At 41.3% G+C, this 12,897-nt stretch overlaps 1 protein-coding gene across 1 annotated transcript in view; it reads left to right on the top strand.

Annotated features, from left to right (window-relative positions):
- NBAS (NBAS subunit of NRZ tethering complex) overlaps positions 1–12,897 on the top strand; it is a 338,079-nt gene that overhangs the window by 287,899 nt on the left and 37,283 nt on the right. The window contains exon 48 of the mRNA XM_040622888.1: positions 11,313–11,508. Coding sequence (XP_040478822.1) covers positions 11,313–11,508 — 196 coding nt within the window. The remainder of the gene's footprint in view (positions 1–11,312; positions 11,509–12,897) is intronic.

The raw sequence follows: 12,897 nt of genomic DNA, 5'->3' as shown, positions 1-12,897 counted from the left end.
TAAGGCCTCGTCCCGATTTTCTTATTTTACTTTTTAAAAATAATCTCTACACCCAATGTAGGACTTGAACTCATGAGCCCGAGATCAAGAGTCACCTGCTCTCCCAATTGAGCCAGCCAGGTGCCCCTGTTTTCTTTTCTTAATGGGAAATATGCTATAATACTAATAATGAAGAAATATTTGTGAAAACTCCTCATAGTTCATTCAGTAATATAATTGTTTTCATTAGCATACTACCTTCTAGTTATTGTGCAGGTACACATATATTTTTATATAGCTTCAATCAAGATGTGTAAACACTTCATATTCTTCTTTTATTTCCTTGCTGTTGTAACTCTTCCCACTTGTCTTTGTAGATTTCCTCATGATTATTTCTGATGGTTGCATGTGTTGTTGCCATTTTCGAGGAGGCCTTGCCCTGAGGCATAAGCCCGGGAAATGGAGCCAGGATCCCAGCCAGGCTCTGGGTCCTCATGTAGCGCTCAGATGCCCATACAGCGCATTTCCATGTTCTGCTTTGTGCCTGAGGCTTGAGTGGAGGAAAATAGGATTAACCACATAGGTGAATCTGGGAAAGCATTGCCGTCAGGGCCCTCCACTTACTCAGCCTTCTGCCTTGCACTGTTTTTCTAAACCCCTTTGCTTTGGGGTCTCGAAGTGGCAAGGACGCTCATTAACACCTCTTAGTCGAAAGCGACATGAAAGGATCTGCACGTTCACTGTGTGTCGTAGCCCGTGCTGCGTCACGAGGAGTTAGATACGGGGAAGAACTAGCCTCCCACCTGAGAAGCCCCGAGTCTTGCAGGGGAGACGAGCCTTCCCATAGTTCTAGCCACCATACTACCGAGGGTAGGTGCTGTGCAGAAGGCAAGGTGGACGGAGTGGAGTATCCTGCCTGGGGAAGTCAGGGCAGGATACACCAGGGGTGACGCTGGTCTTGCTCCATGAAATGCGAGTCTGTGAGGAGGAGGTGGGGAATGGTCCCCCAGGCTGAGCAGTGGTAGCAGAGCACTTAGAGACGCTGTGTGGGAAACCCTCAGCCACCTTGCAGAGGTGTGGCCAGCACCAGCCATCCCGTTCAGAGCTCGCCAGCCGGCTCCCTGACTGCCACTCCCTGCTGAGCCGCGGAGCAGCCCTGCTTTCAGCTAATGCCCACCTGGAGCCCAGCCTCCCAGGGTGACATGATCCGAACAGGCAGTAAGCCCCTTCCAGTGGAGACATCTCAAAAAGATTAGAAGGCAGTATTTTTCTTTCTTTTTTTTTTTAATATTTTTTTATTATATTATGTTATTCACCATACAGTACATCCCTGGTTTTTGATGTAAAGTTCGATGATTCATTAGTTGCGTATAACACCATGCAATACGTGCCCTCCTTACTACCCATCACCAGCCTATCCCATTCCCCTACCCCCCTCCCTTCTGAAGCCCTCACTTTGTTTCTCAGAGTCCATAGTCTCTCATGCTTCATTCCCCCTTCTGATTACCCCCCTTTCTTTATCCCTTTCTTCCCCTACTGATCTTCCTAGTTCTTATGTTCCATAGATGAGAGAAACCATATGACAATTGTCTTTCTCTGCTTGACTTATTTCACTTAGCATTATCTCCTCCAGTGCCGTCCATGTTGCAGCAAATGTTAATCGTTCTTTCTGATAGCTGAATAATATTCCTGTAAATATGGACCACAACTTCTTATCCAGTCATCTGTTGAAGGGCATCTCGGCTCCTTCCATGATTTAGCTATTGTGGACAGAGCTGCTATGAACATTGGGGTGCATATGGCCCTTCTTACTACGTCTGTATCTTTGGGGTAAATACCCAGTAGTGCAATGGCTGGGTCATAGGGTAACTCAATTTTTAACTTTTAAGGGACCTCCACACTGTTTTCCAGAGTGGCTGTGCCAACTTGCATTCCCACCAACAATGTAGGAGGGATCCCCTTTCTCCACATCCTCTCCAACAATTGTTTTTTCTTGCCTTGTCTTATTTTTGCCATTCTAACTGGCGTAAGGTGGTATCTCAGTGTGGTTTTGATTTGAATTTCCCTGATGGCTAATGATTTTGAACTTTTTTTCATGTGTCTGTTAGCCATTTGTATGTCTTCATTGGAAAAGCGTCTGTTCATATCTTCTGCCCATTTTATGATTTGTTTATTTGTTTCTCCCGTGTTGAGTTTGAGAAGTTCTTTGTAGATCTTGGATACCAGTCCTTTATCTGTAGCGTCATTTGCAAATATATTCTCCCATCCCATGGGCTGCCTCTTAGTTTTTTTGACTGTTTCCTTGGCTGTGCAGAAGCTTTGTATCTTGATGAAGTCCCACAAGTTCATTTTATCTTTTGTTTCTCTTGCCTTTGGAGATGTGTCATGAAAAACGTTGCTGTGGCTGATGTCATAGAGGTTACTGCCTATGCTCTCCTCTAGGATTTTGATGGATTCCTGTCTCACCTAGAGGTCTTTCATCCATTTAGAGTTTATTTTTGTGTATGGTGTGAGAGAGTGGTCCAGTTTCATTCTTTTGCATGTAGCTGTCCAATTTTCCCAGCACCATTTATTGAAGAGACTGTCTTTTTTCCACCGGATGTTTTTTCCTGCTCTGTCAAAAATTAGTTGCCCAAAGAGCTGAGGGTCCATTTCTGGGTTCTCTATTCTGTTCCATTGGTCTATGTGTCTGTTTTTGTGCCAGTACCATGCTGTCTTTGTGATCACAGATTTGTAGTACAGGTCGAAATCTGGCATTGTGATGCCCCCAACTTCGTTTTTCCTTTTCAACAATTCCTTGGTGATTCGGGGCTGTACAGGATCTATATTCTAGAAACTACAAATCACTCTTGAAAGACATTGAAGAAGACACAAAAAGATGGAAAAATATTCCATGCTCATGGATTGGAAGAATTAACATAGTTAAAATGTCCATGCTACCCAGAGCAATCTACACTTTCAATGCTATCCCGATCAAAATAGCAACGACATTTTTCAAAGAACTGGAACAAATAGCCCTTAAATTTATATGGAAATAGAAGGCAGTATTTTTCCTAGTGAATTTCCAGCCAGACATATAGGTGAATCCAACTTGGGTTTCTTGCGTACAGACTATTTTTTTTTAAGCTTTGATTTTCAAAGAGGAAGACATTGGGGAATGGAGAAACAGAGCAAGCTCTTTCTTTTTATTCCAGAGACACAGCATAACAAAGTCTTCTTAACAGAAAAACTTCAGTGAACATTTTTTTGTTTGTTTAAAAAAAAGAAGGAAGAAAGACAAAGTCATAGCTTTCATTTCTGGCAACTATTTTTTGAATCCACACAATTAAGCCTAAATCCTTGGCTTTGATTTCTCTTCCCGAAACTATGCCTGGCAGATCATGGAGGGGAGCCACTCTCCTTTCCATGTAGCTCCCAGAGGGATCTTTAGAGTGACGGGGGGTTTTTAGACCCTTTGAAAGTAACCCTCTCAGTCACTCATTATGTGGCCTGATATGACTGCTTCACCTACAGGAGGCCACACCAGGCCTGTGTGTCACCCTCACCCTTAGGGCCACACCAGCCTCCCTCAGTCCTCGCCCCGAAACTTCAACATGCACTGCCCTCCGTGACATCTGTTTGCAGAGTAAATCCCCTCTCTTCGTGCACACTGTCAGCTCTCACACCATTCACGTGTTCTAAGGTCAGGCCTCTGCCGACCCGTAGTGTTCCTGGCAGGTAGACGACATGGAAAAGTCAGAAATTGCATGTGTGTGTTCATGGCTACCACCAGGTGTTTGGTTCTGTTTATGCCATCACTAGCATGTCCTCCTTTGACTGTTTATATTGGTACAAGTCTGATTTGCCCTTGAACTGCTGCTTCTGCTTCATTCACAAAGCCCCCGGTCCCTCCTCTTCCGCCTGTGCTCAGTGTCCACCGCACACAACCACGGCACCAAGACAGGCCACCAGTGGCGTGTCTGGACAGACAGACGTCCTTTCCAGCTTAACCACATTCTTGCCTCTGGACATCAGGGCTAAATATTGTCAGGATTTGAAAGAGTGTCAAAAATCTTTTATAGCATCTATGATTAGAGATGAGATTAGGGCAATTAAGGATTGAGAGGCTCGTGCACATAAATTGAATTTTATGAGTGTGTTTTCTCCCATGATTTATGTATGTCTGTAACATATTTTAAGAATATAATCTCAATTTCCTGTTTGGGTTAGGAATGAGTTGATTAGATTGCTTAAGGAAAACGGGTTTAAAAACACTCAATAGATAAAATAATGGTTTTCTAAAATAATATATTTGTTAAACCTAGAACTAAAAAGATCATCATGCATTTAAAAACAAAAAAGTCATGAACATCAACGACTCAGTGCTGAGATCTTCGAAGTGGCTGTTCGGCAACCCACTTAATCCTCACAACAACCCCCTTATGGTGTTATTATTATTATTTTTTTTAAGATTTTATTTATTTATTCAACAGAGATAGAGACAGCCAGCGAGAGAGGGAACACAAGCAGGGGGAGTGGGAGAGGAAGAAGCAGGCTCATAGCAGAGGAGCCTGATGTGGGGCTCGATCCCATAACGCCGGGATCACGCCCTGAGCCGAAGGCAGACGCCCAACCGCTGTGCCACCCAGGTGCTCCTTGTGCCACCCAGGCGCCCCATGGTGTTATTATTGCCTCCATTTCACATTAGGAAATGATGCCCAGACAGGTGTGGTAGTGTGTCCGGGCTCACCCAGGTAAGGACATGCTCCGAATTTTCTCTCACCAGATCTCATCTGCTTTCGACATTAAAAAGCCTGCAACGGACAGGAGTTCTCAAACGCCACCGTGCACAGGGATTGCCTGGGGGTCTTCTTAAAATATAGATTTTACTCGAGTAGGTCTGGGTAGGGCCTGAAATTCTGCATTTGTAACCGGCTCGCAAGTGCTGCTTAGTCTGTGGACGGCACTTGAAGCAGCAAGGTGTTTGGGCATCACTTCCCTCCCATTGTCCCACCTTTTGCATCTCCTTCTCTCCACCTAGGCCTCTTTTCCTCCTCTACTCCCTGCCCTCCTGTGCCTTTAGACAGCTGCTTAGCAGGAATGACCCACCGGTGGGAACCAGTGCATTAGTGATCCTCAAAAGGAGGTACAGAAATAAACCCACTCAGAGAGCGCATGGTTAATGCGGAGTCCGTCTGTGCGCTGTTCAAAAAGGAAGAAAGATTTCCCTCAAAACTATGGAGTATTTTAGAAGTTGTTGTTTGTTGGTGTAAATTGCTACTTAATCACAGTCCAGCTTCAGCTGTCTGAAAGCTTCGTGGATATTGAACAGTGTCCGATCATTCAGACTTCACTGAGCTCTTTGGTATTACCTAGGGATTTCACAGTATTTTCAGAGCATGGAAAAGAAAAGAAAAAAAAAAAAAGCCCACCAAGGCAAATTGCGTCTCATTTCTTCTTGGTCTCCGTGCTCTGTGGGGCAGAATAAATCGTCAGCTGTTGTCCGAGTACCCACCGTGCGGGAGCATTGTGTTCTGTCGTCCTGAGCCCTGCTCACAGCCACGGTCACCAGTCAGGATGGCGGGTCCACTCCTGCAGTATTTCTCGGGGCCACCTCAGGCCGCCATGTTTATGACTTAATAGCTGTCATTTTTGCCTCATTTTAGTGAGATGTGCCCAGCCTCTTGATAAACAAACCTCAGGAAGAGATTCTGGGTTGACGTACATTTGAGAACAGCCACAAAAAGGTGGTTATTCGCATTTGCCAAAAAGTTAAGACTTAAGATTGGAATTGTGTGTACATCAAAATTATTTTCTTTGTAGGAAATTTTTCTTGTGAGAGAATTCGACTGTGTTAATTATTTGCAGAGAGTTACACTTTCTACACTATGGCAAGGCCATTAGCATATTAGGAGTTCATTTATTTGCAGTTCTCGTATTCCTGACCAAGTGCCCCGGTTATTTCGTGGAAGCTAATAGATAGAAGACATTACACTGGGGAAGGTCCCCTCCACCCAGCTCCGTACGTAGTGAGGAAAGTGCACGCGGTGTGTGGATCAGTTACCTGCGATGAGGGATCTACGTACAGTGTGAATATTGGGGTCTCTCACTGTTCACTCACTTAGGTTTACTTGCTTCCCCTCCTCACTCCCTTCTTCATCTGGCCTAGCGTTTTACACATCAGAGTTTGCACACGCATTTCCCGCTGAGGCCAGGCAGGTAAGGGGGGTGAGCGAGGTGGACTGGGCTTACGGGGAAGTAGGAGGGGGTGGAGGCCGAGGGGTACAGGGGCTCCCAGGAGGCTTGTCTACAGGAAACAGCTGCCAGCATGTCCTTTTTTCCAGCTTTTCAAGGGGAGCTGGGTTGTTAAAAGAGTAGATGCAAAGAGATCTCATCACAAAGAAAAAGATTTCTTTTTTAATCTAAATGAGCTGATGGACGTTAGCTAAACTTACTGTGGAATCCTTTCACCGTACGTGTAAGTCGAATCATTATGCTCTACACCGTAAATTTATACAGTGCCGTATGTCAGTTATATCTCAGTAGAACTGGGGGAGGAAACAGAGGAGCCTGGAAAATCTTGATTTCCTGTAAAAATTTTAAATTTTGAAACACTGGCATATACCATACAAGCCAACACAAAAATGCATCTGCCAGTTTGCAACTTCTGTATAGAAGATATGACTAAGTGACCTTCTGTTCCCTTCAGGCATTCAAATTCTATGACGTTTATGTTTGTAAGAAATCACAGTGGTCCGTGTTTTTCTTGTTGGAATGCAGTCTTTCCTTCCCCCATTGCCAAATAAGAACAAGAATTTTATTTGTGTAGTGTATCATGATTCTATAAAACGCTTTTTGTATTTGCCATCTCTTTTAATGAACCTTAACCATTTAAGTTCAAGGTTGAGTTATCTTTGTATGAATGTGCCATGCAGAATCTGAAAATTCTTTTTACCACGGATTAGCTTATTAATATTCTCACAGTCTGTCTTTTTACTTTGATTCAATAATTGCTTTTGTTTGGCTCCAGTCCTTTTATGAATATCCTCTCGTGCTTCATTACGTAATAGAGCATCGCTTTTCTCAAATTAATCATTCGGTGAACATATTTGTGTTGTTACCGCTGGTAATAGAGCTTTCAGAGGACTCCTTATCTCTTGGGCCAAAACCGATCGTGTGAATGTGTGTTTCCTTTAGTAGTTAATTTTTTTAAAAATAGTGTAAGTTACTCTGTGCGGTATATTAACCTCCTCCCCAGAAAATCCTCATGATAGAGAAAAAGGTGGAAAATGGCTATTTGCAGTGAAACTATGAGTGATTTTTTTCTTTTATCTGTTTTATAACTTTTTAAAAACATTTCTATAACTTTTATAATAAAGTAAAAATGGTTCAAAATAATGTTCTCTTTTTATTCCTAAGCTCATTAAATCCTCTCCTTGCCTTCATAAAATACTATATAAATGAAATCATTTTCCTTCTTCTTCTGTTTTTTCACATTATGAAAGTCATAATTGGGTCTTTTGCACCCACCTATTTACTTCAAAAATTTCAAACCCACGGAAAAGTTGCAAGCACAGAAAAAAGAATACCTGTATACTCTTCCCCTTGATTTGCAAATTTGTTGCCATTTTATCAAAATTTCTGCTCTTTCTCTGTTTATGTGTGTGTGTGCACGTGTATTTGATGAGTTAGGAGAATGACTATGGATTTTAAAAACTCAGATTGAAATGAAAATGTTAACCATTTCGCAGCTGAAATCTATAGGAGATGGTATCTAGGTAATGTCCTTGGGTAGCTTTGCCCACAGAAGTGCCTTTCACTTCTGCGTCGTCTTATTGAACACCAGTATTCACGTGGCTACACAGTCAGGCTTGCCTAGAACATGGTGCTTCCAGAACACAGCGCTTCTCTTCTAGGAATGGGTTTTCCTAATTTTATTATGTGTTTGAACTATCAACCCAAAGTTAGAGCAGATTTCCCCAAAATGTCAAGTGTAATCAACTGCACAGTAAGTTCTAATGTAAATGGAATCTAACTCAGTGTAATGTCTTGGAAAACATAATAATGATCTTTCTATATCACATCAGTATCTGAGTAATTGTAATCTACTGCCACCGTGTTCTGGAACGTGCCCCCGTTTGGTTTGGTAGCACTGTCTAGTAATTGATAAGGCATTAAGATCGTCCAAGTTCAAATCCTGGCTCCTCTCCTTACCTTGTGACCTTGGAAACAACCTCTCTGTGGTTGTTTCCTCACCTGCGGATTGGAGATGATAGCAAATTACATGAAAGAGAGAGCTACAATGAAGTGATAGAATTCATAGCTCCTAGTAACTTCCATGAGTTACTGTTTTCATTCTTATTCACCACATTCAGGTCTTGGGTGATAGTTACACTTCCAGCTGCTCTTCATGACTCCAGCTTCTTCCCCTTCTGGCTCATACTACCTGCTCCCCACTTGTCACGCAGGTGACAGGGTCAAAAAAATCAGCTTCGTGTTGTGTGAAATTGCTTTGGACTCCAGGCCAGAAATGTGCTTTAAATTCCTTTTCTCCTGAATTATACCTAATTGGACCCCTGCAGTCTTCACCAAAAAGGGCCTGAGCCTGTCCCAGCCTGTATGCTTCTCTGATCACTTAACATGGTTATGACTTTCCAGTGCTCAGAAATCCCCCATTGTTCTCATTCCCTACTAAGTAAGACCAAACGTCCTCAATAATAATGGTTGCCACTAATTGAAGCACTTAGTTATATGTCTCTTAATATATGCTTTAAATTTATTATTTATGTATTTGTTTCATTCTCAAAAGCTTCATGAGTAAGCGGGTGGTATCCAAGTCCAGTGTACAAATGAGGAGAACTGGGGCTCAGGACCATTAAGTGGCTTCTTGGTCAGCGTCACGGTGTCAGGAAGAGGTAACTCTGGTTGCTGCAGAGCCTGTGCTTTCAAAGCACGAAGCCGCCTTTGCAGCCGAAGGCGTGTGCTCTTGGCCGTCCGGGTGAGCAGAGCTCTGCTGGCTACCCTAGCCCCCCCCTCTCGTCTCCCAGCTGGACATCTGTGCTTTCATCACTCCCTGAACATGCTCCGTCTTTTCGAGTCTTTGGAGTTTTCTTCTTGCTCTCCTCTTTGTCTGGACTGTTTTTTCCCCACCTTTCCATGTACATACATCCCTTTTGTCCTTTATGATCCTGTGCAAATGCCACATCCTCTGTGAAGCCTTCCCTGATTCTACTCACTCTTCCTCCAAAATGATTATTCATATTTACATACATTAGTAATTTGAATAATAGTCACTTTTAAAACACTCTGTACCGTTATGAGTTCTTCGAAGGCAGGAATCCTATGATTTTCATCCCTGTATCAAGCACAAACTGGTGCTTTGGTAATACCAGTAATAATCATAATGATCATTATGCAGACAATGGCTATTACTTGTTAAGTACTTCCTCTGTGTTATGTACTGTGGCTAAGTACTTTATATACATTATCCTGGTTTCACAGACGCAAGGAACACACTTTCAGGACCTATGTCTACTTAACTATAAAAAGGGTATGATGACATTCGTGATTTTTATCTGGGGCCAGGGTTCACAGTTCCATCACATTCGCCCAGAATGCTTTTCCTCTGCATGGCACTGTCTGCTTACTTTCCCACATAGATTTCCAGGAATTCTTGGTGGTGGTCTCCTTTTCTTGCACCCCAGTTTTGCCATTTTTGATACATGTCAAGGACACACATAGGTAAAGCTAACAAATGACTTCGTAGATTGAGAAAATGCTTGAGCCAGTTATCCATGGCGTTTAATCATTTCTTTTATTCTGAAATACAAATACTGAATTGTCTTTTTAATCTGAATTTCCATGAAATGGTATTGACAAGTATATTATAGATTGCATACTAACAGAAACACTCAATGATAATTGTCAAAATTTAAAAATTTCCTGTGGTTTTGTTAGATCATAGAATTTGGAACTTGGTCTAGGTGATTTATTGCTGGAAGCCTCAGAAGTATGTGGTTACAGCAAAATGTACATGATTCAGTGCTTTAGCACTGCTCCCCAGGGCCTTGTGCAAGTGAGGTATCTATCGAAGACCTCTTAACAGTGATCAGTAGTAATCCATTGACATCATCATCAAACCATCGTCAGACCATCATCACACCATGCTTTCCTGAGAGGGCCCATTTGGGATTACAAGGGAAGAGATTCTAGCGCCGGACAGGTGCACAAATATTTTCTTCTCTGAAGCCTTTTAGACGTCACAGTTCTTTAATAACCAGGCATTCGTATCTTATCTTTAGGGTAGTATGAAACCCAATGCTCTAACCCCATATTGAAATTCTATCACAGAGAATAGTGGTAGAAAGAACGTGGAGTTGGGAGTTGTGTTGCACTATTCTAGAGACCTGTGGGTATATCATATTCCTTCCTTGAAGCCTGTTTCCTCATCTATAAAAAGGAATTTACATGTACAGCATAAGGACTGTAGTTAATAGTATTATCTATTTGAAGGTTACTAAGAGAGTAGAACTTAAAAATTCTAATCTCAAGAAAAAAAATGTTGTAACTATGTCAGCTAATGGGTGTTAACTAAACTTATTAGTAACTATTCCATGATATATACGTACATCAAATCATTAAGTTATGCACCTTAAATTTACACAATGTTATATGTTAGTTTTCTCTACAACTGGAAAAAAATTTAAAATAAAATGGAATTTATAATATCTACTTTGCATAGTTACTGTCAACTATTAATAGTTTATATAAAACTTAGAATGATTCCTGGCTCTCTGTGTATCATTAACCGAAATAAACCGTACTTCTTATTAAACTTTGCCTGAGACATAGAGTAGCTAAGAATATATTGATTATTTTTCATCTGCTTTATGTAACTCAATATGATACTGCTTAAAAATTACATTGAAGCATGAGAGATTATGGACTCTGGTAAACAAACTGAGGGCTTCAGAGGGGAGGGGGGTGGGGGAATGGGATAGGCTGGTGATGGGTAGTAAGGAGGGCACATATTGCATGGTGCACTGGGTGTTATACACAACTAATGAATCATGGAACTTTTCATGAAAAACCAGGGATGTACTGTATGGTGACTAACATAATATAATAAAAAAATATTATTAAAAAAATTACATTCATCTTACATAGTTTTAAAATACCTAATATGGTTGCCTTGTGCCATTTAAAATCTAAATTTTTCTTCTCAATAGGAACAAAGAAAGTAATGTTACCCAACAAACAAGTCTTTGGGTCAATCACCACATTTGATTACTGGGATTTTTTCTTTTTTTAAAGACTTAAAGAGTTTCTACCTAACCGTTGCTTTTGCCCTTCAGAGAAGACCTAGTTTCCTCCGAGGACCTGCTGGAGTGGCTGCGGCCCTTCTGTGCTGATGACGCCTGGCCCGTGAGACCCCGCATTCAGGTGCTGCAGATTTTGGGACAGTCCTTTAACCTGACAGAGGAGGATGGCAAGCTCCTTGTGTTCTTTAGAACAGAAACCATTCTCAAAGCCACGTGGCCCCAGAGACAGGTAAGCGAGCATCTGACTAGTTACTGAATATTTTCCCTATTAAAAATAATTGGAGGTTATTTCTTGATCACTTATAATAATATGGTGAATAATCAGGTTGGTGATTCCAACTTTCCACTATGTTGCTCAGTCCAGCTGTTTAGTAGTTAAATATGTACAACAGCATTGGTTTGGATTTGTCCTTCTGTGTGAATATGCATGTGCACTGGAGGTGATGTCTCTTTCACCTCCCATGTGTGGAGCGTTTTTCTCTTCGTAGATATAGTCAGGATTCTCCACAGTATCAGTTAATTATCGCAGCTCTCCCTGTCCCTGGAGAAATGCAAATGGAAATGGAAATGCGGTGTGCAGTTTAGCTAATTCATTTTTTTCATACTCTGCCCAGGCAGGCAGGTGCCCTCCTCTCTCTCCTGTACCTAGATCGATAATGTTGCACACACACAAGATCTCATTTTCTCCATCCCATCCTTCAAGACTCACTCAGTCCGTCATCTCTCTGGAACCTTCTCTGACCATTTCAAACTTAACTTTGAATTCCACACATTCCAGCTTTAATTATGTATCATGTATTATTATTATCATTATCATCATCATCATCATCATCATTACTATTTAAGTCTTGTCTCTCCACTACTGTGGAAACTCAGAAACCCTGGAGGATGTATTATTATCTTTTGAATTCCCTTAAGTATTCTGTGCACATACTCTGAACTCAGATACTTGTTGATTGAGTAAATGGGAATGCTGATTCCTAAATCAAAGAAATACGGTGGCCATTGAAGTTTGGCTCGAACTCTAAATTGATGCATCCTAAAAAACATAGGATATAAGGATCAGTCATCTCAGTCAAGTGCGTTAGCCTGCATGGTAGACCATATGCCAATAAGATACAGCTTCCTGCATAATCTGCTCTGCAAGAGAGTTTCCTGGAAGTCTGACTGCAACTCAATTCACCTTCTAATTTTAAAGCTTTGCTCTGTAATTAATATTTATGTCCTTTTTACTACACTGAAAGAACAATGCATTTCTTTTTTTTTAACAATGAATCAGATATTAATATCTTGAGACTCCTCTCAGAACATCTTCATAATTATTATCTTATATGTTCTTTATTTCCCTATAGGAGGGAAAGAGGTAAATACTATTATCTATTCTTTAGAGTTAGAGAATTTGAGATGCAAAAAAGATGGACTTATCAGAGATTCTGTAATCTTGCCAAGTTGCTGAAATGGATTGTATTTTAAAAGTCACTGTTATCTGAGTAATACTCTTTCTGAAGCCCCATGACCTTACCAACATATTTAGTCTCAACATTTTGCCTCGAAGAGATCACTAACAGTCTTTTTAAAGAGCAGTGTATGAACACAAATACAATAGACGATAAAGTAT

Source organism: Ursus maritimus, unplaced genomic scaffold (genome assembly GCF_017311325.1).
Source record: "Ursus maritimus isolate PB19 unplaced genomic scaffold, ASM1731132v1 scaffold_6, whole genome shotgun sequence".
NCBI classification, from domain to species: domain Eukaryota; kingdom Metazoa; phylum Chordata; class Mammalia; order Carnivora; family Ursidae; genus Ursus; species Ursus maritimus.
This window is presented reverse-complemented; position numbering and strand designations above follow the sequence as displayed.